The sequence below is a fragment of the Hypoxylon fragiforme genome (assembly GCF_022984875.1).
Source record: "Hypoxylon fragiforme strain CBS 206.31 chromosome Unknown GGS25scaffold_9, whole genome shotgun sequence".
Lineage (NCBI taxonomy): Eukaryota > Fungi > Ascomycota > Sordariomycetes > Xylariales > Hypoxylaceae > Hypoxylon > Hypoxylon fragiforme.
Window position 1 is genome coordinate 2,362,528 of NW_026054764.1, and position 22,904 is coordinate 2,385,431.

The 22,904-nt window shown below is 48.7% G+C and overlaps 9 protein-coding genes across 9 annotated transcripts; 2 read left to right on the forward strand and 7 right to left on the reverse strand.

The window, feature by feature from the left end:
* Positions 1 to 192: 192 nt before the first annotated feature.
* GGS25DRAFT_462138 (kinesin-domain-containing protein) lies at positions 193 to 4,130 on the forward strand. Its single transcript, XM_049258944.1, has 4 exons — positions 193 to 629; positions 701 to 740; positions 804 to 923; positions 996 to 4,130. The coding sequence occupies exons 1-4, from the start codon at positions 587 to 589 to the stop codon at positions 3,913 to 3,915; spliced, it is 3,123 nt and encodes a 1,040-aa protein (XP_049113371.1). The 5' UTR covers positions 193 to 586; the 3' UTR covers positions 3,916 to 4,130.
* Positions 4,131 to 4,742: 612 nt separating this feature from the next.
* Positions 4,743 to 6,729, reverse strand: GGS25DRAFT_508351 (Mss4-like protein). Its single transcript, XM_049262468.1, has 5 exons — positions 6,246 to 6,729; positions 6,111 to 6,143; positions 5,956 to 6,001; positions 5,840 to 5,869; positions 4,743 to 5,673 (listed from the first exon to the last, which is right to left on the reverse strand). Exons 1-5 carry the CDS (start codon positions 6,419 to 6,421, stop codon positions 5,401 to 5,403), a joined length of 558 nt encoding a protein of 185 aa, XP_049113372.1. The 5' UTR covers positions 6,422 to 6,729; the 3' UTR covers positions 4,743 to 5,400.
* A 946-nt stretch (positions 6,730 to 7,675) lies between these two features.
* Positions 7,676 to 8,085, reverse strand: GGS25DRAFT_508355 (uncharacterized protein). The gene has a single exon (XM_049262469.1). The coding sequence runs from the start codon at positions 8,033 to 8,035 to the stop codon at positions 7,772 to 7,774; it is 264 nt and encodes an 87-aa protein (XP_049113373.1). The 5' UTR covers positions 8,036 to 8,085; the 3' UTR covers positions 7,676 to 7,771.
* Positions 8,086 to 9,192: 1,107 nt separating this feature from the next.
* On the reverse strand, positions 9,193 to 11,236 carry GGS25DRAFT_534878 (uncharacterized protein). The gene has a single exon (XM_049265820.1). It carries the CDS (start codon positions 10,677 to 10,679, stop codon positions 9,417 to 9,419), a length of 1,263 nt encoding a protein of 420 aa, XP_049113374.1. The 5' UTR covers positions 10,680 to 11,236; the 3' UTR covers positions 9,193 to 9,416.
* A 1,162-nt stretch (positions 11,237 to 12,398) lies between these two features.
* Positions 12,399 to 13,263, reverse strand: GGS25DRAFT_525762 (mediator of RNA polymerase II transcription complex subunit 8-domain-containing protein; the record flags this gene model as incomplete). Its single annotated transcript, XM_049264857.1, has 2 exons — positions 12,399 to 13,044; positions 13,133 to 13,263. The coding sequence occupies 2 exons, from the start codon at positions 13,261 to 13,263 to the stop codon at positions 12,399 to 12,401; spliced, it is 777 nt and encodes a 258-aa protein (XP_049113375.1).
* A 636-nt stretch (positions 13,264 to 13,899) lies between these two features.
* Positions 13,900 to 16,844, reverse strand: GGS25DRAFT_508367 (choline-sulfatase). The gene is made up of 5 exons (XM_049262470.1): positions 15,549 to 16,844; positions 15,097 to 15,431; positions 14,465 to 15,040; positions 14,053 to 14,397; positions 13,900 to 13,995 (listed from the first exon to the last, which is right to left on the reverse strand). The coding sequence occupies exons 1-4, from the start codon at positions 16,239 to 16,241 to the stop codon at positions 14,274 to 14,276; spliced, it is 1,728 nt and encodes a 575-aa protein (XP_049113376.1). The 5' UTR covers positions 16,242 to 16,844; the 3' UTR covers positions 13,900 to 13,995; positions 14,053 to 14,273.
* A 482-nt stretch (positions 16,845 to 17,326) lies between these two features.
* On the reverse strand, positions 17,327 to 18,658 carry GGS25DRAFT_508373 (uncharacterized protein). The gene has a single exon (XM_049262471.1). It carries the CDS (start codon positions 18,345 to 18,347, stop codon positions 18,024 to 18,026), a length of 324 nt encoding a protein of 107 aa, XP_049113377.1. The 5' UTR covers positions 18,348 to 18,658; the 3' UTR covers positions 17,327 to 18,023.
* GGS25DRAFT_462327 (mannose-P-dolichol utilization defect 1 protein) lies at positions 18,567 to 19,882 on the reverse strand. The gene is made up of 2 exons (XM_049258945.1): positions 19,144 to 19,882; positions 18,567 to 19,064 (listed from the first exon to the last, which is right to left on the reverse strand). The coding sequence occupies exons 1-2, from the start codon at positions 19,747 to 19,749 to the stop codon at positions 18,786 to 18,788; spliced, it is 885 nt and encodes a 294-aa protein (XP_049113378.1). The 5' UTR covers positions 19,750 to 19,882; the 3' UTR covers positions 18,567 to 18,785.
* An 803-nt stretch (positions 19,883 to 20,685) lies between these two features.
* On the forward strand, positions 20,686 to 21,867 carry GGS25DRAFT_508377 (uncharacterized protein). The gene is made up of 3 exons (XM_049262472.1): positions 20,686 to 20,780; positions 20,988 to 21,346; positions 21,429 to 21,867. The coding sequence occupies exons 1-2, from the start codon at positions 20,726 to 20,728 to the stop codon at positions 21,317 to 21,319; spliced, it is 387 nt and encodes a 128-aa protein (XP_049113379.1). The 5' UTR covers positions 20,686 to 20,725; the 3' UTR covers positions 21,320 to 21,346; positions 21,429 to 21,867.
* The last annotated feature ends 1,037 nt before the right edge of the window (positions 21,868 to 22,904 follow it).

Here is a 22,904-nt window from a genome sequence, read left to right on the forward strand (position 1 = left end):
AGCTGGACAACATGTGGCGAATGACAGCTATGATGGCCCCACTAAATAACCTAAATCCAGACAAGTGCGCAAAATAAAGCCAGGTACCGGTTGCTGTGACGACTGCAGGACCCATAATCAACACCAGTTTAGGACGTAAATATGCACGTACCTTCCCACGACGGGGCAAGCTTCTTTTATGACGGCAGGCCATAACTAACTACCTAGTTACGTTTACCTACATTTACTTTCCACAACTACGAACCTTGTGAAATTGACACAATTGATTCTGATCTCATCCCTCCAAATAACCCACCCACCTAAAGTGCGACAAACACGCTCGTTAAAACCCCAAATACCAACATCATCAATCATTTACATAGCACCAACTTTTTATAGCCCAGCCTACTAAAAGTTGTTTGCTGTTTTGATATTTAATTCCACCACACCGTACAAATTCCTCTCTCGACGTACCCACACAACGATTAGTGCTGGGTTCGTCGAGTTTTTTCTTGTTTATGTCGACGCCTCTGAATTAAATTCTTGCCTGGATTTGTTGTAGGAGAACGTGACGAGAGAAAGCAAGACATATAAATTTATCCTAAAGATGGCTGTAACGGATCCTGGGGCGTCATCTATCACGGTCGCAGGTATGCCATTCGTAAAACTTATCCACTACGCTGCATCAGACGGTGTACTAGGTGATGCTGACACTTCATAGTCCGAGTGCGACCATTTACCATCAGAGAAGCCGCACAACTGTATGTTGACTCCAAGGACGAAGGTAGAGAAGAGGACGAGGAAAACTAACACAGTTTATATAGGCACAGGAATGACGATGGAACGATATTCCTAGGAGATGGCTCATTGGCAGCTGCCCCCACACCGAAACTTAAGCAAAGTGGCATTCGCTCCGTTATTAAAGTGGTCGACGACAGGTGTTTGTACGTGCCCATACAATTCATCAAATCATTCATCTAGCGTAACAAGAGCCAACTGACATTTTCATCCTACAGAGTATTCGACCCTCCTGAGGACAGTCCAGTTCAAAGGTTCTCGAGATCGGTGGTACCCAACGGCAAAAAGGTCAAGGATCAAGTCTTCGCATTCGACCGAATATTCGACGACAACACATCACAAACAGAAGTATACGAAGCAACAACCAAGACCTTGCTAGACAGTGTCCTCGACGGCTACAATGCGACTGTGTTTGCATACGGAGCTACAGGATGCGGCAAGACGCATACCATCACGGGCACAACCCAGATGCCTGGTATTATATTCTTGACCATGCAGGAGCTCTTCGAGAAGATTAGCGACCGCAGTGACGAGAAGCACACTGAAATAACATTATCGTACTTGGAGATCTACAATGAAACCATTCGAGATTTGCTAGTTCCCGGAGGCAGCAAGCAGGGATTGATGCTCCGCGAAGATAGCAATCAGGCTGTCACTGTATCAGGTCTCACAAGCCACCACCCCAAGGATGTTCAAGAAGTTATGGACATGATCGTTAAGGGGAATGAATACCGAACGGTGTCGCCAACTGAAGCGAATGCTACTTCGTCTCGCTCACACGCCGTTCTTCAGATTAATGTAGCCCAAAAGGACCGCAACGCATCCGTAAACGAGCCTCACACCATGGCTACTCTGAGCATCATTGACTTGGCAGGCAGTGAACGAGCCAGCGCCACCAAGAACCGAGGTGAACGACTCATGGAGGGTGCCAATATCAACAAGTCGTTGCTTGCATTAGGCAGCTGTATTAACGCCCTCTGCGATCCACGAAAGAAGAACCACGTACCCTATAGAAACAGCAAACTCACCCGACTTCTCAAATTCTCCTTGGGTGGTAACTGTAAGACCGTCATGATTGTTTGTGTCAGTCCCTCGAGTGCACACTTCGACGAGACTCAAAACACGCTTCGATACGCCAACCGAGCCAAAAACATCCAGACTAAGGTGACGAGAAACGTGTTCAATGTCAACCGACACGTCAAGGATTTCCTAGTCAAGATTGACGAGCAGATGGCGTTAATCAACGAGCTCAAGGCACAGCAGAAGGAAGCAGAGCGAATATCATTCGCCAAATTCCAAAAGCAGCTGGAAAAGAAGAATTACTCGGTCAAGGAGGGGGTGCAAAGAATTAAGACGGCATACGAAAACTCGGAAGGCGAGAGGCAAGAGAAGGTTAACATGATGAAGAAGCAGCGCGGAATCGAGCGCCGCATCAGCCTTTTATCATCCTGGATCGCCGCATTCGACGCAGTCTGCGACGGGAAGGAGGACGAGGACGTGATGCCCCCGAACTTGGTAGCAATGCGCAAGACAGCAGTGGGTATCCAGTTAGAACTCGAGGACAGCCGACAACACATCCACCAGAGGCTGAATAAGATGCATTGGGAGCGCGCTATTGACGGAGCTCTCCAACATAGTATCAGCCAACTCCCTGGAGACAGACATGTGGATAATGGTGAAATCGAGAGTCTAACAAGAGAAGCTGAGCTGTGGAAAGCCAAGTTCGCCCGAGAAGCTGACCGCGAAGTACTTGAACAAGATAAGGCAGGTGACGCGGGAATTATGCAAGTTCTCTTGACTGCCCAATTTGAGATCCTCACGTCACTCTCAGAAACGATCAACATGAGTGAAGAAGAAGCAGTCGCCCACGCCAAAAGCATCATCGGCCGTCTATTAGAAGTCGGTTACTCAGCCACCTCGCAAGTCGTCAAGCCTGATGGGGCTAAAATGCCAGTCGAGGCCTTCCCACCTACGAAGCGTGGCACGCCGAAGCGGAAAAAGACCGCCAGTTTGGGTAAGGATGCTTTGAAACCTATCCCTAACCCTGTATTTGGGGCTGTTGCGGGCTCTCTGCCCCAACCGACGTTCGGTTCTCCCATGAAGGGCTCTCCGAGACGCCGTAAAGTCCTTAATACACGTAAGGGTGTTTCGTTTACACCAAAGAAAAAGTCTCCTTCAAGACGTGCAGTGCGATGGCGTGATGATGACGGTGAATCAGGGACCCTAGCAGACTTCGAAAAGACTCCCCAGCGGTTCGATTCATCGCCCCAGCGTATCTCACCGGCGAAGGCGATTCCCACAGCTCCTATCCCATTCTCTCTACACAAGGATAGCTCTGCGGACGAGTCAAGTCCTTCCATTACCCTCCCTGAGACGTCAAGTATCCCCGTTTCGAAGCCTAACAGGTTCCAGGCCGGATTCCTGTCAAAATCTCGTCCCTCGGAAATCGGCGGATCACCTACTGCCCCGACCATATCCATAAACCTCACTTCGTCCGAAAATGAGGAGAAACCTAGCCCGCTACGGAATCTAGATGTATCTAGGGCCGGTAACATCGGCTCGCCTAGAAGGCGTATTTCGTCGCTAAGTCCTTCATCCATACCGCAGCCTCGCTTCACTTCCTTCTCGTCAGATGAAAACCACGCCCCCTCTTCCGACTCCGAGACATCCTTGATTGACACATCTAAGCTTCGTTCCGCTCTTCACGCAAGCAAAAGGCCCAAGCGACTCTCATCGTTAGTAGGAATGGTACCGGGACCGGCTGCAAACGGTAGGCGCGTGTCTTCTATTGGCTCCCTTGGTAGCACCCACAAGCCCAACCACAGTTATTCTGGCCCGTTGGCATCAACCACTAACGGCATATCGCGTCTCCGACGTAGCAGTGGTGAGAGGCGTAGGAGCCCACCCATCAGCTGTTCACCTCCAGACATGGGAGTTAGAGACACCAAGGCATTCACTCCCGGTCAAGCCAGGCGCATGAACCTCAGCAATAGCGTGCGAGCACCTGGCCTGCTGAGCCCGAGCGAACGAAGGGAGATGATGGAAGCTGGAGGGCACGGTGGCCGCAGTCGTCGCATTACTATTGGAGGCGCTGGGGTCACCGGATCCAGGAAGGATAAGGGTTCGGGTTGGCGATGAGCTGATGGACTACCGAAAACATTCTACGGCTAGTGATTGACGAAGGGTGGGAGTTTATCGATTTGGGTGGATGCTTGCTTACTAGGAGTTTGTGGGTTTTCATCAACATATCCTCATTTTCCTCATGATATGATTTGATATGGTGGGGACGGGTTGTTGGCTTTCGACGTTACAGGCTTACATGTTAGTACCCAAGTACCTACCTACCAGTATATTAGGTACTTTGTCAGTTTCATACATATCCAGGAGTGTTCTTTTCTTTTACTTTCCAACTTTTGTCATGATTGTGGATGAGGTGAGATGAAATGAGATCGGATGAGTGTTGGTTTCTGTTTCGGGGACTTGCGAAGTTTGGGGATAAGATGAGATGAGAACGGTTAGTTGCCACGCTACTGATTCGTTTTAATGTATTATTGTACTATTGTTAAGGCTACCTTGGCGTGATGCGGCGCTTGGGTAGGTGGGAGTTAACGAAGGTGAATGAATGAGAGGGAGTTGTGGGAGCTGTGCCTGATAATAAGTAAATGAAATGAAAATGAAATGGAATGCATAACCAATGCTTTATTTGTTCATTGTTCCATTGCTTCTTCACTAAATGATAGCATTGCACTAACTTGGGCAGATGCATATTTCAACGATTCCAGAGTAGTAAAGAGTAAAGAGTAAAGAGTAAGCCGTGGGGAGTTGCTGGAAGCTTGCTTCATGTCGCTGCCATTGGAGGGACTTGAGACTGTCCCTACCCCCTTTTCTCCTACCCTCCAACCCCTGTATCCTTACAAACTACCTAGATACCAAGGACCAAGGTACTATGTACCTACATATACCTACCTAGTACTACCTAGTACCTCACCACCATCCTCTTCACGTGACATCGCGTACCTACCAGCTTCTCTAGTTCCACAATCGCGTCCAAGCACGAAGAAGCCGTCGCGCTCATCGAACATCGCAGGTGGAACGGAACTTGTTTTTTTCTTCCTTCCTTTCTTCCTTCGTCGCCTACCACATACTACTCCTGCGTCTCGTCACGGGCGTTGAGAACCTGCACCCGCGTCCTAGATGGTAAAGCCGGACACACCGGAACGTAACAATAATGGGCTGTGAAGTGGGAGCCGTGCCAGCGGTACCTATCTCGATCGAAGCTAGCATCGTGGTCGCGTGCCCTCACATGGGGTTAAGTGGTAGGTAACTAAAGATGATTGATAGACACGTCGTGATCGATCTCGTCAAGAGAGAAAAATAAGCAAGCACGTACTTACCTACCTATTTAACTTCTAGATTATGGGACTGCACCATGGAATAATAAATCAAATTAGATGCAAAGTAGAACCTAAAACCCAATGTTGCTCATATACCTATACCTATACCTATACCTATACCTAGGTATTCAAACTCAGTCATATATCCCATATCGCTTATCCTTTATCGCTCCCATCAAACGGAACTTGCCTCACTACCTAACATGGTTAGGTATACCAACCACCCCCCTCAAAATCTCATCCGCCCACTCAACTCACAAGCCCCCTTGACCCTCTCAACACCCACACCCACACCAGCATTCACCCCCTCCTCCTCCTCCTCCCCCTCCAACAAACCACCACTGTTAACGAGGCTCCCCGGCTGGTCGAGCGACTCCTGGGAGGCGCAGTAGTCCGAGTCGCTCGGCTCCTCCGAGTACGTCTCGGACCCCTCGGGGATGGGCACCATGGCGGACTTGGTCCAGATGTGGATGGCCTTCGTCCAGTCGAGTCCTTCGATGCACTGTAAGGTGGGGTTGGGTTGGTGGTTAGTTTGCTTGGCTGGGAAGGGTAAGGTTGGGAAGGGATGGGTAGGGTAGTAGGGGGTGTGTGAGAAATAGGGGTTGGCTGTGTGTGTGTGTATGGTGAGATGAAACGGGGGATTATGAGTTTAGGATGTGATAACTTACTCCGCCTTTGACGGAGACGACATTCTTGCCCTGGGTTTTCGTTAATTAGGTATTGCTTATCCATGTAGATAGTTACCGGCTAGGTATGCGATGTGAGGTCAAGGAATACTACATACCTGCGTCGTGTGGAGTAACCTCGTCCCGCAATTGCGACAGAAGTAGCTAGGCAGACAGGCAGGTGGTATTAGAACCAGTGAATGCAGTGTCACGATAAAACGGTCTTTGGGGCATATTATATATACTACTACTTATTTAAATTGGTAGGACTTACCAGTTCAAAGTGTGGCCCGAAGGTGTCGGTCGGCTAGTCCGAGTTAGTCATCTTATGGCTCTCGTTGTAACGAAAAGTAGAGAGGGGCCCTGGGGGGGTATGATGGAAGTTAGAAGTGCAATAAGTGCTACTTACCTATAGCACGACAGCAGCTCAGCCCGTGGCAGGGGGAATCTGGGAAAGATAGCGGAGGCGCCGAAGGCAGAACTAGTCTGGCGACGACATTCGGCACAGTGGCAGATGTACAGGGCGAGAGGCTTCTCAAGCGGCGTCTTGAAGGCGACGGCGCCGCATTGGCAGCTGGCGTCCATGACTCATTTCCTTTCTCAGGGTCAGTTGGGTGGGATCCGGTTCAATCTGTATTTATTTGATGGTTTCTTTTTATTTCTCCTATGAGGTATTTAGGAGAAGTATAGTGCTGTGAAAAAGAAGGCTGAATAGTTGGTTGGTATAGGTATCTTACGTGTTATTCATTCAATTAATAATGATGATGAACCCGTTAAGTTCAATTAATGCCGTATGTGGATGTTGTCGGATAGTGGGTCACATGACTAATCACCTTATGCTGGGTTGAGATGCTTATGTAATTACCCCTTTATGGGTTTGAATTAGATAGATTATAGGGGCATTGCATGTAAGAAAAGCCATTATATTTAAATATGACGTCTGATAAGTTTATACAAGACTATGTACCTATCTAGATAGTTAAACGAATAAACGGAGGTACCCGACGAGCAAAACTCCGAGAGCCTATCACCTGAGTTGAAGGCCTGGTGGGATGAATTGGATCTTAGAAATTGGGCCGGATTGTCACATATCACGCTCATATAGGTAGCATTTTGCTGATGTCTTGACGGACACCGATCATTAATTCAGAAACTACTAGCTTAGAAGAGGGTATTTCAATGGAAAGTGTGAACTGCAGTATAGGGACAATACAAAGCCCCTATTACGTAATAACTCGTTTGACCTCCTTATCCTTTTAGCTTCAGACGCTGGACAACGACCACAGATATAAGGCGTGCCCCGAATGTACTTCGTAGCTTGAACTATCAAGGGTCTACCCAGGGACTGAACACATAACTACTGGAGGAACCGGCGGCAGCGAAACGATCACAACGCCATATCACATGTTTCGAATCAAAATCTCATGAAAATCGAAACAAATCACAAGAAAATGTATCATGGCGATAGGATCAGCTTACTGCTCTCAATATCTACGTATCTAGTAGTGTATGTATGACTAGCGTAAATCTCGTAGACACATCACAACACTTACGTAGACATGAGAGAAAAAGAAAAGAAAAGAACCAGACCATAGAACACCAGCTCATCTATTAGTTATAAAGTCAATGTCGCATGGCCTTCGTTGCCTCCTTCTTCGTCGCAGCCTTTCCATTGCCAGCAGCCATGTTGCCCTTCTGCTTGCCTTCTACCTTCTTGTGCTCAGCCTTTTTGGCCCCAGTCTTTCTCACGTCGACTGTCTCATGGCCATCAGAACTGCCTGGCTTGTGACTGGCATGTTGCGGACGAGAAAGAGTGTCATTAGTGTCATGGTGGGCACCCTTGGCACTCACAACCTGTCCCTTCTCCTTCCCCTCCTCCAAATCTAACCCCCCCGCCGCCTTCTGCCGCGATCCCAGCACCAGCCACCAGCACCCCTAGTACTTGTCGACATAGTGTAGGATCAGCAGCGGGAAGGACACGAGGCCGACCACCATGTATCCGAAGCCATAGGCGAAGAAGCGTATGCCGCGTAACACGTACTCGTGTGCCGACGTCTCCGCGCCCTCCCAGAACGAGCTCACGGCGATGAACAGGCCTGGAATCAGGCACAGCGCCGTGAAGATGACTGTCGACATGGGGAGGTACTCGGTTTCTTCGACAGCGGTATCTAAGAGGGCGGATGCAAACTCGGTGTCCATGAGTTTAGCCAAGTATTTGGTATTTTCTTTCCTTGGTAGCGGGGTGATGTATTTCGACGTAGATAAAAGAGAGTGTAGGCACCTATGAATAGGTTTTCCCTTGGCGCCTGTATGCGTAATCGGTTATTTGAAGATATATATGGCCTGTTGACCCAACGGTGTGTTAGAAGAACGTGACTTAGATGAGGATTATTGTGAAGATGGCAGACAGACAAGGAATACTTGCGCGAATGTGCTCACAGGTGGGCGACAACACGAATATACCTTCCAATTGTGCCTTTCCAGCGCGACGTAGGTGTCAAGCCTAAATACTGGCCAAATAACGAGAGTGGCGATGATTCAAGGGAAGGAATATTAAGAGCTTAGGCGATTGCGATTGGGGAGAGGGTATATTGAATGAAGGAAAACAAAGTCGGCTTATTTTCTATCTTTATTTTCCTTTCGTCTTGGTTGGCTTCGGTTGGCTTTCGTCTTTCACCTTTCCTCCCCAGTCACTTGTTATAATTAAAAAGTAAGAATGGAAACGCGTGATCGCACAGTGTCGCGATAAAACCTGCAGTCGCGAACCAGGTGTCTAATAGTAAGTAAGTACCGTGTATGTACAGTATAGTATGTACGAACTTGAAATGTCAGTGAATTTGGTACCTACATAGGTGCTTCAGTCCAAAACAGGCCTATGACTCCGTGCCTAAGGTACGTTAACGTGGTGGCTAAAAAGGAGACACTTCGTTCCCTGGGCGATTTCTTCGTGACTATTAAGTATTAGGGCGTATTCTCATATGGCAAACATGGATGGATTACAAAAGGGGAGCAAACAACCAGATGAATCTCAATATAGGCAACTACCTACTACGTACATACCGTGCCTGCCTACCTCAGGCACCTACTTATCATCAAGCACCCTTCAACACTACTCCTGGCAACCATTCACTCTCCAGAACAGTACCAGACACATTTCCAGGGCTCCCATACAAATGGTGTACTTAATACCTACTAGGTACCTCTCACCTACCTAGGTAGGTATCCAATAACTACTTCTCACACTTGAACCAAAAAAGAACCCCTCGAAACATATCTATGAGTGTATTATGACGCCTTTATATTTATATTACTGTCACGAGCTACATATAAACACCCCACGTGCGCTTCGTTTCGTAGACCCCCCCCCCCCCCCCCCCCCCCCCCCAATTCCTGACCTAGCCTTTCTATCCCCTGGGAAACCGCGAACGTCGACTCTCTCTAAGTTGGGCGCCATTCTCATAACTTGGACCTCGTAACCGCGCCGTCTAGGACTACCTACCTAATCCTATCAGCCCTTTCTTTTCTTTTTCTCATTAGCTATTTGTTTTGTTCCATTCTTTGAGATAGCCCCTCTATCAAATCAATCCCTCGCCTCCCTCTCAACACACGAAACCCTCACCACCTCCCCCCCCTCACCCCCCCTTCCCCTCCCCTCATTAACCGCCTCCTCCAAGCTCCGGCACCAATCAACCTTCATCCCATCATCCCAGTCCGCGACCGCCAGCTCGACCTCCAGCCACCTCAGCCTCCTCAGCTTCTTCAGCCCATTCTCGACCCACTCCTCCGCGCGCCCTCGCTCATCGCGTATCTGCACCGTCGGCGCCCCGCGCTGCGGCGACCCCGCCACGACCCAGGAGACGCCTTGCCCCAGGACAGGCGACCCCCCCCGTCCGCCCCCGCCCCCGCCACCACTGCCACTGCCACTGCACAGCACCTTCAGCCTCAGGCCCCTCAAACCCCCGGCCCACCCCTCGCACAGGCCCCGCCACTCCTCCTCCGCGTAGCGGCCGCACAGGTCCCGCGACAGCAGCTCGAGGCGCGCGTACCGCATCGCCTGCATCTGCCACGCGCACAGGCCGCGCAGGAAGCAGCGCGCGGCCCAGAGGCCCGAGGCGAACCAGTTGACGAAGACGAACTCGTTGGCGAGGAAGGGGAGGTGCCGCGACTCGAGGTAGATCTGCTTGCTGGTGGTGAGGAGGGCGGTGGGGAGGCAGCAGTGCGGGCGGGAGTGGGAGAGGAGGAGGGGGGACGTGGGTGTGGGTGTGGGTCGTGGTGCTGCCGCTGCTGGTCTTGTTGCTGTGGTTGATGATGCCGCTGACCCCGATCCCCCCTCCCCCAGCGTCACCGCCCTCACATGGTAGGCGCGGCTGATCGGATTCGGGTACCAGGGCGCGAACTGCGTGAGCCGGATGGGCGTCATGAGGTGCAGCCAGCGGTAGACCTGCTGCCTGATCTCGAAGGGGAGGTCCATGAACGGGAAGGGCAAGCCGCCCCCTGCTTCTTCGTCGTTCTCCTCGGACGAGTCCATCTCCAGCTCCTCTTCGTCTTCGTATTCTTCTTCTTCGTCTTCTTCTTCGTCTTCTGCTGAGGACCCCTCGTTGGAGATTTCCCCGAGCATCAGGGCTTCGAAGTCTGTTAGGGCTTCCCGGTTTAGGTCTTTGGGAGCGAGTGAGGTTGGGCTGAAGCTAGAGCTCGGGATAGGGATAACGTCGAAGCTTTCGACGTGGCGCCTGTTGGAGGTGCTGGTGATTCGCCGCGCCGCGCAGTCTTCGGTTGCCCATGGAACGACGTTCCAGCTGCGCCAGCCACAACCATCATCATTATTGAATTGGTCTCGAGCCATATTTATAGAAGTGGTGGTATATATCGTTGCTTCAGAGCTGCAAAAAAAAAAAAAAAAAACCTCAAGAGTCGGTAATGCTGACAGCTGATAAATTATCAGCTTAGAGAGTAGAAAAGCACGAGGCGAGTTCTCAGCCGCATGTCCTTGAAAATCGGGACGAAAAGGAAGCCAATCCAAAAAGCCAATCAAGCGTAGCAAAGCCACTGTCAAATATCAAACTCTCGTAAACGCAGAACTCTTTTGTTTTTTTTCGTTCAGATCAGTCGGCAGGTTATATGCGTTAGGATATATACCTAGATATTTTAAAACAAGTGCAAATGCAAATGCGGAATGAGCAAGCAGCTTCGGGTTATGGTCCCCTGGCCTGGGACCCGTAACCCAATCCCGCGATGTCTTATAAATTAATAGGCCAGACGCTGACCGCTTGACGAAAAAGAGCAGCTTGAACCAATCAGCGTCTTCGGGCCAAGTCAGCGATAGACCGTTGGGAAACGGGTAGGAGGGGATAAGGGGGGAAGAGGTGGGAAAAGCCGCGGGAATATAACATCAGCTTACATACATACATACATACATAACATACATACATGGGGGGACACAATGGCCACAATGGTCACGCTGAGAGAAGAGCCGCCTCTGCCGTCAGCTCCGGTAACTCTTTCATTTATCTTGGACGCACAACAATACAACACAAACTCGTTTCCAATGAGGGTGCAAATCTGCGAGTCAAGTGTCGATCCGTTTAAACGCAGCGAATCGAAGACAAGCCCTACAAATTTCAGAAAATCCTCCCTAATTGGACTTTCATTACTTCAAAAATTCTTGATTTCTTCTCTTCACAATTCAACACGTATTTCCAACACGCATTTTTCCTCGGGCTTGCTTGGGTACGACTGCGTATACGAAAGTGGGAATGGGATTTGCGGGCTTTGAAAAGACACGTGCTAAACTCCAAACACATTTCAAACCCCTTTTCTGGTTCGTCGTGCGGGATATTCCTTTGGTTTAGACCCCAAGTTCTCCACTCTCAATCCTATCCGTCGGGCCGCATCGGGGTTCTAAGTGCAACAAATGCAGCTCCGACGGAACCTTGCGTGAGTAGTCAGATCCTGTAACGCTTACGTACAATTGGGATGGCCTCTTATAGGGCTGAATGGGTGGTACGGGAAGGAGTTCGTGACCGGTCGAGGACCACGACTGGATAATCAATGTGTGCTCGGGCTTACTGAATTTCAATCTAGATCATCTCGCGGCTTACATTCCCAATTTCGTGCAAGGAGGCTGAAATAATGATTTCCGTGTACGCTTTGATACGCATTACATTAGCTTGGGGGGTGCAAGTTTGATGTTGGTAGGCTCAATACCTTCGTTCCATGGCTTATCCCGGTGCCGCCATTGGCAATGCAACCGCATGCAAGTCATGCAAACCGGCCAGCATCGGGTAGTATTAACTATGTCATATCGCCGTATTGGGATTTGTAAAACGGTACAGGAACTTTTGTGTAAAGTCATCATTCGGCGATAACCGGATTCGTCAATATTGCTTTGTCTCCGTATAGCTCTAGGTTTCGCAAGGCCTACACGTGAAGTTATATAGAGTCGTCAAGGCATGAGGATGTACCACGTAAGGTAAGATGCTACGCTGAAGGCTCGCTTTCAGCCGGGGAAGATATCGCAGTGAAACCCGAGCAGATTGGATTCGTCGCAAACCTAGAGGAAGTCTCAACTCATAACAGTCTCCCCACGCGCCGCCAAACGCATGATATTTTCCACCATTGTACCTTCGACATCTTGTGTAACGACGCCGGGTGCGGGTGGCGGCGGCGGACGATCAATCACCATCACATCTTCATCTTCATCTTCGTCATCACCCTCGTCATCATCCAGCGACCTCTTAAGCCCAGTGCGGACATTTTCGATGCCAAGTTGCCGCTCCTCCTCTGTGAATGGGTCGTCTGCTTCATTCTGAACATACTCCATAAGTCTGCTCGTGCAGAATGTACGAGCCGCCTCCCATGTGGCCTGGATCTCTTTTTCGGACCCTTGAGCCATACCATTGCCTCCGCCATTATTATCTCGTGTTCCTAATCCCGTAATTGCACCTATGCCTTGCGTAATACCTGCCGCCGACAAGCCACCATCGCTAGACCCTATGACCATCTTTCTTCCCTCGTCAATGGCGGTGGCGATTTCAGGTTCGGGCTTCTTGCGCAAAAGCTGTAGTAGGATGTGTTCTTGAGTGCGACCGGGATAGTTGGTCGATGGGTGTACGGCGATGCGACTAAACAGCTCGGAGCGCTCCGAGGTAACACTGATGAGCGACTCCATGTTTCTTTGTAGGATGTCGGCTGAGGCTTGCAGAGAGTCACTATATTCGTAACACACAATTCGTATTAATAAGATATTTCCATCCGCTCGCTTAAAGGATGCAGTAGAGATTGGAAGGGGTATCGTACAGGCTCGGTAGTGGGTTGGTGTTTCTGACATCGGTTCTGAGGCTCTGGATACTACTAGATATCTGGGACAGTCGTTGACGCGTCTGCTCGACGGCCTTGAACTCTTCTTGGGACAAGTTTAGTGACGCCATGGTATACAAGCTTCATTCATTATCCACCGATAGGTACGGTCGGTAGGTGAATAATTGATCGATAGCTATCCAGGTAGGTAGTGTAGCGATGAAAGATACCTGGATGAACTAGACGAGAGAGAGCTAGCTCAGTTGCTCAGTTAGTGGGAAGTGAAGATGTTAAAGGTCCCCACAATTTAACTATTGCGGCTTAATCTTTAAATGGAAGAGTGGAAAAAGCGACATGGGATTTCCCAAATGCGATGCGAAAAAAGAGAGGGGTAGAAGAAATGAAGAAGATTGGCTAGATATGATTATCGTTTGTTATTTCCCTAATTGACATATGCTATTTGATTCCTTGGGCTGCTTGGGGAGGTGCACACTGCAGATACGTCCGAAGTAGGAGAGAAGGTTCAATTCAATGTTTGTGATGAACTTCTGCATTGCACTAGTCGGGGATTTCGCGGAGTTTACTAAGCACACCCCCTAACAAACCACCCTACAAAACTAACAGATGTACCTAATAGTGTGTAGGTTAGGTACTTACCCCCGAGATCCGATAGCCGAGTACTACGCTCCACTCATTTACAGGGGTTCATGGGGGCTCTTATCAAAGGATCCAAGATTCTCATTGTCTCCTGACGTCGCATCTTCCAATACAACCCACAATAGCAGCACCAGAAAATCCAGAACAAATTAGATCAAGTCTCAATTCCCTATCTATTGAATCTATTGATTCTTACTATGTAGGTACTAGGTAGTGTTCCTTCCAAGGTTGTATGTACAGCTCGAAATTAACTAAACGCCAACGCAGAAACACATCCAACGATACCTACGCAAAGCGAACCATAGGTATCTTACTTAATGCTGCGCCGTTTTGTATATCCCATCAAATAATCACCCATAACGTCGCTAAATACTCCACAAATAAATACCCAAGACTTTTATGAAGATAGCAAAGCCAATTTCCATAAATATGTGCAGGACTCCACGAGATGCATCGTATACATTACGTATCCATTAAATAAGCGTTACTCGTTGTGTGACCCAGCTTGGTCGATAGTGATGGATCGAGTCTCTAGACCGTACTTATCAACTGGTGGGTATCTAGCTCTTCGTTCCAAATCATCCAGGGGTAGGAAGGATCGAATGTATCTGTTGTGTTATCGTTAGCTTCCACTTCTTGAGCGTAGTCTGATAGATGAAATTAAGGGTCACCTACTTGGATGTGCCATTATCGTTGGGGTTGTAATCCCACGCCTCGAACTTGCCCTCATTTAGTGCGCCCCACACAAGTCTTCTTGTCCGCTGCGATAAAAGCACCTGTTCGGTAATAGCATCAAAATCCCACCTAGCCTTAGCTTCGGCCTCGAATTTCTCAAACTTGGTCTTTGCTTCTTCCTCTTCGGCGGTGAGCCCAGACTTCTTATCTACAAGTCGTGCTAAATTGACGAGCTCCAGTGGGTCTTGCTCTAGGTTGTATAGCTGTGGCGGGTCGGTTGGGCATGTGATATATTTCCAAGGGCCACGCTTGATCATCATGTAGGGACTGATAGTACCTTCGCCTGTGTATTCAGCAATAACGGTGTCGTGCCCCTCTCTGCCTTCAAGGTGGGGTAACAGAGAAAGGCCGTCCATGGGTAGGCCGGGTGCCGGCTTGGTACCCACGAGGTCACACAAAGTCGGGAGAATGTCCAGGGTCGATACATTCTGCTTGACCCGGTGCGGTGTGAATCTCCGGGGATCGGAGAGCAGAAGAGGTACTCGCACAGATGATTCGAAGTAACTCATCTTGTACCTAGATAATAATTTAGCAATCGGCAATCTTGCATATAACGCAGTCTCTTATCTTACCATAAGCCACGCTCTCCAAGCATATCACCGTGGTCCCCGCTAAATACGACAATGGTGTTGTCGTCAAGCCGGCAGTTCTTGAGGACTTTAAGTATACGCCCAATGCAGTCATCAACATAGCTGACAGCGCCGTAGTATGCTCGCCGAGCTCGCTTGACCTGGTCGTCTGAGAAGTTCTCGTCCCAGAGGTCGCATACCTTCATCAGCCGCTTGCTGTGGGCATCCTGTTCCTCCTTAGGAATCTTAACTTTTGGCAATGTAATGTCAACATCCTCGTACATATCCCAATACTTTTCTTCAATAGTATATGGGTCATGAGGATGTGTTAGTGACACCTGTTATTGGTAAATTCGTTAGCCAATATGTAGATAACAGAAATACAAATAAATCATTCCCTTGGGAGTCTCAAAATTTTAAGCTTCTCCAGGGGTGGTCCGTTTCATATTACGTACCGTAAGACAGAATGGTCGTTTGTCCGGTCCTTCACGAACCTGATCGTAAAGGAACTGAGTCGACTTATACATCACTTCCTCGTCATAGTCCAGCTGATTGCTTCGTACGCAAGGTCCTGCTTGCAGAATAGAACTGGAGTTGTGATACCACTCAAGCCGTCTTTCCGGGTCATCCCAGTTCACGGCCCAGCCGAAGTCACCAGGGTAGATATCACTAGTCAGACGAGTCTCATAGCCATGAAGCTGGTCCCCAACGAAGTGCATCTTCCCCGCCAAGGCGGTGTGGTATCCCTTAAGGCGCAAGTAGTGCGCGTACGTGGGCACATCACTTCCAATCTGAGAAGCATTGTCGTAAGCTCCGATCTTCATGGGAAGCTGCCCAGAGATCAAGCTCATACGAGAAGGGGCGCAGAGGGGGGATGGGCAATAAGCCGAGTCGAACTGAACAGACTTCGCTGCCAAAGCATCAAGGTTGGGAGTCTTAATTTGGGACTCCGGGTTGTACATCTTGAGTTGGGGTGCGGCCAACTGATCAGCCATCAGGAAGAGAATATTAGGCTGGCTGTCGGAAGAACCATCAACACCATGAACACTGTTGACTCCATTAGCTCCATTGGTCACCGTGGGTGCCGTTGGGCCATTGCCGTTTGGTGTGGCCTTAGACCGAGGCATGGAATCGATATCAGGAGCCATTGTGAAGAATTATGACTAGATGGGCAAACAGGAGAATACTATTATGTATATAGTATGGTAAGGTTCAACAGAGCTGAGCCAATTTTGACTTTGAGACGCTCAGCACACTTGTGAGGTTAAGTTTTAGGAATGATAAAGATAAAAGTTGATTTATATACGGAGAGAAGAGAGAGAGAGGATGAGTTAAGAGAAAGGGAAATAGAAGAGTATTATAAAATAAAATTGATAGGAGCCAGAAAGACTTGTCGGTCAGAGTTATCAGTCAGTCCAATCTACCTAGGTATATGATTCTCTCGCCTACTATCGGAGACGAAGATCGTGGAGCTGGCTAAAACGCAATATATACGAGGAGGGACCAGTCGGGATGTACTTGTTCAAGATGTGACTAAGTTGCCTACCTAGCACTGACTACCGAGAGCTACTCGGAGAATATGTGCTTTCCGGGGCGTGGAAGGACACGTTCCAAAGAGCCAAGACTTGTAAATATGCCTATATATAAGGATTGAAGCAGGCATCGTTCGAGTAGAAGGTCTATGTGGAAGAATATGAATTGTAAAGGAGAGACTTTGTGGGACAGATAATCGATCGTTACTGGCGTAATAATGGCGATTGATGGCGAAAGATACGCTAACCAACACCGCTCATTGGGCTTAGGTGTTTAATGTGGAGCCGTTTGTTGATAACAATACCCCATACAGCCCCCTATCACTACCAATCGTACCTAGACCATGACTAGATTATGCCTAAAACAGAGTTGGCTCAAGGGGGATCCGCATATAGTCATAAACCAATTGACCCTATCAACGAAAGACTTCTGAGTAACCTTTTCCCCATTCGGCATGCTGTCATGTACATGATTCGCTGTGCAATGCAAGGGGAAACGTCGAGGATCCTCAATAGAAAGCATCACCCCCGGGGGAGTGTACATAAAATGCCCCGTGCCGCAGGTGCAGTAGTTTAGCATGACTTTTATTGCTTTCTAACGCGCAGAAACGCCCAGAAGAATGGGGGAGGAGAGCGTCTAGACTTAAAGTGTGAGAAGTGCTAAAAAGTGACGGTTTGGAAATCTGGGGAATATGGGGATAGGGTCGTCATGTTTCTATTGTTTCCTTGTTTGATTTGTTTCATACACCTTAATAACCAAGCAAGAGGAGTGATAACTATCCGTGATATATACTACTAATAGTACTGATAGTACTTACCTAACCTTACGTATATACATATAACTAGTTATCCTTGAAGACGGAATATGCAATTCCACAGTCCCTCTAAATTCTCAGCCTAATGAGCATGAATTACATCAGCAGTAATCACGTCAGAGACTACCATACTCACGCAAGAGCGCCAAATTAATTAGTACGCGCGTTGATCGCAAACCTTTTGTTCATATATCTGAAAGTCTTGACACATAATATGGAAAAAGAATAAGAATAAGAAAAGGCAAAAAAGAAAAATGATTAGTTGGAAGCACGGCTTTCTCGTCTGCTTAGGAACATATCCCTATGTACGTCGAGTATTAACCTGACTTGCTTACATTTTCTGTCTTTGTATATTAATGCAAACACCCGATGGGATTTATAATCCAGCTTACACCGATATGCTGTGCTAACAACCTCGAAACCGAAATAATCGTCAATGTGGCGAGACGCAGCAGCGTATATCGAGCAACAAAGCAGCAAGCAAGCAAGCAGGCTGATAGACAGACAATATAGGTAAGCTAGTTCTAGCTCATCATCCACCCCGGACATCTGCCTGCCTGCCTGCCTGCCCCGCGAGCTTTTATCAACCCAGCCCAACCCATCCCCTCCCCTTCCCTTCTGTTCTGCTTGTTGCTCGCTCGCTCGCTCGCTCGACCATAAACCCACACCGATGTGACTTCCATATCCGATACATATGCATCGGTTGTCGGCGTGGGAATCCTTCGTGCATACCTAGGTACGCACATACACGCACAGTACGCACATCATCCACATACCTACGCATAATCGACCATGTATTCACTCTATCTACAGTACATGACTGATCTATTTCCCGAAAAGTCGCGGAAGCGGAGACCAAAAAAAAAAAAAAAAAAAAGACAAGACATGGCAAGAAAAAAAATTGCATGTTTCCAAGCTTGCATATATGATGCCTGCCTTTGTAGGTAGGCTATCTGGGCACCAACCTACATATTATTACCTACATAGATAAAACATGCCATGCTGCTCTTCAACTTACTACGCTACTCTTACGCCTACTCCTACGGCGCTTAAGCACGATGCAGATAGGGAAGCATTGAACCCCATTACGGGGGTGATTAATAATAATGGCAGGCCAAGAAGGAAAAAGGAGGGACTGTGACCGTGACACATGACATGTCAGAATCTGATAAGAGGCAATTGGCTTCCCTCCCCTTTCAGACCGGTTGAGAGTAGTATAGGCAAGACTATAACATAAGTCTATTACAATATTAATTATCTAGGTAGGTAGGCCAACTGTTCTAAGTACCACCCGTCGTAACCCAATCCGACCGTTCCGTTTCGGGGGGCATCTCCAACCCTCTATCTAACCCCTCCGTCGCGTAGTCGGCCCCTTGCTCCTGGGCGTAGTCGAAGCCACGCTCTGCTTGCTGGGCGTCGTCGTCGTCGTCACTGCCGGGACCTTCGGCTCCTTCATCTTGCCCCGGACCTTGGCGGATGGCGCGTTCCAGTAGTAGACCATCTGCGCGGCGAGGACGAGGTTGAGCGCGAAGCCGGCGATGAAGCCGTACAGGATCAGCTGGTCGTCGACCTCCTGCAGCGTCGTGAAGATGCGCGAGAGCGAGCCGGCGAGGTAGTTGAAGACCTGCGCGCTTCGTGTTAGCAACTGCTGTTTATCTCGAATATAGAATCAATGATTTAGCATTGGGTAGGTTTCAACTCACAGTAAATGCGCTCAGCTGGCCGGTGCCGCCCTCCTGGAAGATGGCAGCGATCTGCGGCACCTTGCTAGCGACGCCCAAAACGCCCGCGCCAGCCTGGAGGTAGCTCAGCGTCTGCATGTCAAATAAGTCGTTCTTGAACAACGTAACGACAGCCGTGGCAAGAGCGGCAATGAACAGCGCAGCCATGCTCGCCCTGCCGCTGTAGTTCAGCACCAGAACAGTGATGATAACATTCTGGCCGAGGATGAGGGCGGTCTCGCCAAAGGTGCTGAAGGGGAAGCCGTTGCGGACGTTGTAGGCGAGGGAGATGAGGTAGGACGAGGTCTCGAGGAGATAGGACAAAAAGCTGATGCCGGAGGAGGACTGCGAGCTCACGAGCTTGATGATCTGCGGGACCTTGACGATGGACGAGGCGCCGATGATGCCGATGCCGAGCCCTTTGGAGATGGCCAGCTTGAGACACTCGGATTCGGTCGGGTCAAGCTCGAGGATCAGGGCCTTGTAGCAGGTGTCGCCGATGAGAGACACACCAAGCTCGGCGATGGGAGCAGGGAGGCTGTTCGTGAGTGGCCGGAGGGGCTGCAGGGCGTCTCGTAGAGTATCCATCGCGGACTTTCTTTTTTCTTCTTTGTGTCCCTTCCCTTTTCTGACTATCTGACCTTTTTCTTTTTCTCCCCAACTATTTATTTATTACCTGCGAGAAAGGTAGGAAGCAGGTAAGGTAGCTTATGAAAATTAAAGTATAAAAAGTGTCGCAACTTTTCAGCTACCTTGTCAGCCCTAGAGCGAAAGATGTCGATAATTATGTAACTAATGGAAGCCACTTTTTCATGTTTGAGGCCACGTAAAGAGAAAATCAGCAATTAACTAGGTTAGTGTTTGCTGAGGCTGACACGGATCCGTAGGTACATAACTCTGGGGCCTTTGCCGCCTTTCAAGATAAAAAGAGCCAATCTTGGGACGCGACAAAGAGACGGACAGCGCCCTAAGATGTAATCATCAGGTGTTAAACAATGCCAACAGCGAATTAAGCCCTGTCCATATCAATTGATGGCCCTGTCATATCAACACATGTGGATGGGCTAAGCCTAGGTTGGTTTAGTGCTCATACCACTGCGTTGGTATCTTGGAGCTTGGGCCACTGTGCATTGACATTTAAGTACTACGCCGTATCAAGTACCGAAATGATAAATCTTGTTACAAGCCACCTCCGTACCGCGACGTCTCTCACTCATTATTTGCCTTTAGTTTATCAGTACTATGCCGTACATCTAACAATCGGTCACACGTTCAGTTCAGCACATCAAATTGTACCTAATAAAGGTTATCACGTAAAGGAAGCCATCAATGTTATTGATTATTAGGTAAACTATCAAAATGCCTCCATCAGCATTGTACTGTTATCGTACCAGAGTACTAGACTATCAGCCTTTGAGGTTCAGCCATCTGCCTACGCCAATGGCCTAGGTTATACCTAAAGCAGAGTACAATACCCAGGTGCCTCAATGAAGCCAGGAAAAACAGGAAAAACAGGAGAGTATAGGCGTCCTATCTGCCATTAATATGACAAGAACGCGAATACATGACAGGGGTATTATGCCGACAGTGTACAGAAGTCACAGTCCTCACCATATTAAGTAGGTCATCTCTACCGAGAATACCTAAGCCTCCAGATATCTTCCTTCCAGTTCTCAATCCCCCTTGAATCAGTGTAGCGTTCGTCCATCCCCATTAATCATTCATTCATCCGTCCATGGTAGTCCCCTCCAAAGTAAGGGGGTCAGCCCAAGGGATATCCCTAATCCGTAATCGTATCTCGTGACGTCTCATGCATCTCAACTTAGGTAGTCTTAGCCTCCTTGGCAGCCTCCTCAAGAGCAGCCATCTCAGCCGCCTTCTCGGCCTCAGCTCTCGCAATCGCAGCCTGGGCCGCCTCGAACGCTTCTTGGTTCGCGCGTATCTCAGTCTGCTCACGTCGCCAAGCCGCGAGCTTCTGTGGGCACATGCGGTGAAGGACGCTCTCGGACTCCCAGGTGTTGGCCGACATGCGTGTTCCCGCCCAGTACACGAGGTACTGCTTGGAGCCTGGGGCGCCGGTAGCAGCGGGGCGCTCGGCGAGGATCTCCTCAATTACTGCCTTGTCCTTGCTGTTCTTGCGGCGAGCTGGGCCGTCTGACTTGGGACGGAGAAAGCCAACGGTAGGCTGGAAGGATCAATTAGTGGTTAGTTTTCCGGCTTCTGTAGACGTGTGAACTTATATAAGTGTTGAATATGTAAGTACTTACGTGGTTGCCACGGAAGGGAATTGGGCCCGTCTTGGGCGACTTGGTAGGCTCAGCTGCCTTGGGTTTGGGCTCTGAATTAACCCCTGCAGCAGTGAGGTCGATGGTCTCTGCCTCTGGGCGTAGCTCCTCTGCTGGGTTGTCATCTGAGCTGTTTCCAGCCGAACTTGATGTCACGGGACGAAGTGTAGCTTTCTAAGCTCGCTTGGGTCCAGTGACACCAGAAATTCTTGAGAGCTCTTCGTCGCTCTCGGGGTTTTCTTGGGACTTGTTGTCGTCGAAAAAACGGTCGAGATTGCGCTTTGTGTTCCGGGTCGACATCCCGGGGACGAGTGTTTTCTCCATGGGACCCATCCTGCCCTTTTCTTTTAGTACATATCGTGAATTTTCAGGTCCGTAAACGGCTGAAATGAGCTGTAAATGCACAGGTGGAATAATGTAGGTATTCTCGTGTAGTTCAATAAAGTAATATGGAAGAATATCAAAGACTTACTTGTATGACAGCTTAGAAGCTAGTTCTTGTTACGTGAGGGTGGTGTGAAGCAGTACTGGATAAGAGAAGTTGGGAGATGAGGTGAGGTGAAGGAAGGTGAAGGAAGGTGAAGAAGGTAAATTAAAACCAGGTCGGCGGAGACCACAGCTAGATCAAATAAGTAGGGTAAACAAATGCCAGGTGATTGTAAGTTTCAAGGTACCTGTCGTTGTACAAGACAAGGGTTCAAGGCGCCGCTTTTCCATAAACGAATAGCATGAAGCACCCTTAGAAGGAATCGTAGTGGAGTCGAAAAGTGGTGGGGGAGTAGTAGAGGTCTGATCGAAAAGGAGGTTGAAAGGGGACGAAAGCGGCGGGGGAGAATCGGCTTCCATGCACTATGGTGTGAATAGAGACCCGCCAGTATCTGGGGGAGCCTAGTCTTACTGGAGCCCATATTCACAACTGCAACCATGGTTCGTCGTCCTCTGGTTGTGCTTTACAGTGCTTGAACCTCCATTGTTGGCTACGATGCTCAGAGATAGCCCCAGTTTATTAATATTCCGAGGTGAGCAAAGAGTACTAGTGAGAACTTTATTATTCGTCGTCTTTCTTTAATATCGACCCTCAGCTGAAACTTAGGCTCTAATGTTACGATGCCTAGAATTGCTGTGATTACTACCTAGGATACTCAAGCATAGGTATGCTAGATACGACATACAATAAGATAGTAGTCTTTTAGAACGTCTCCTTCTACTTTCCTCTTACATATCACTAATCTCAATGCTATTCCGGTATCTCATAACGACTAACAGACAACATGATTAATCAGTTGTAATCTAGGAAGGTAATCTAGGAAGCTTCTCTTTGGAGCTTTGAGAGAATCTAACATACCTACCTACCTAGATACCTAATTCGATACATTAACCGACCCTTAGGCGAAGCCATGTTTTCGGAATATCGCATTACGATGCCTTTTCAAGAGATAACACAGGGACCTCAAGATC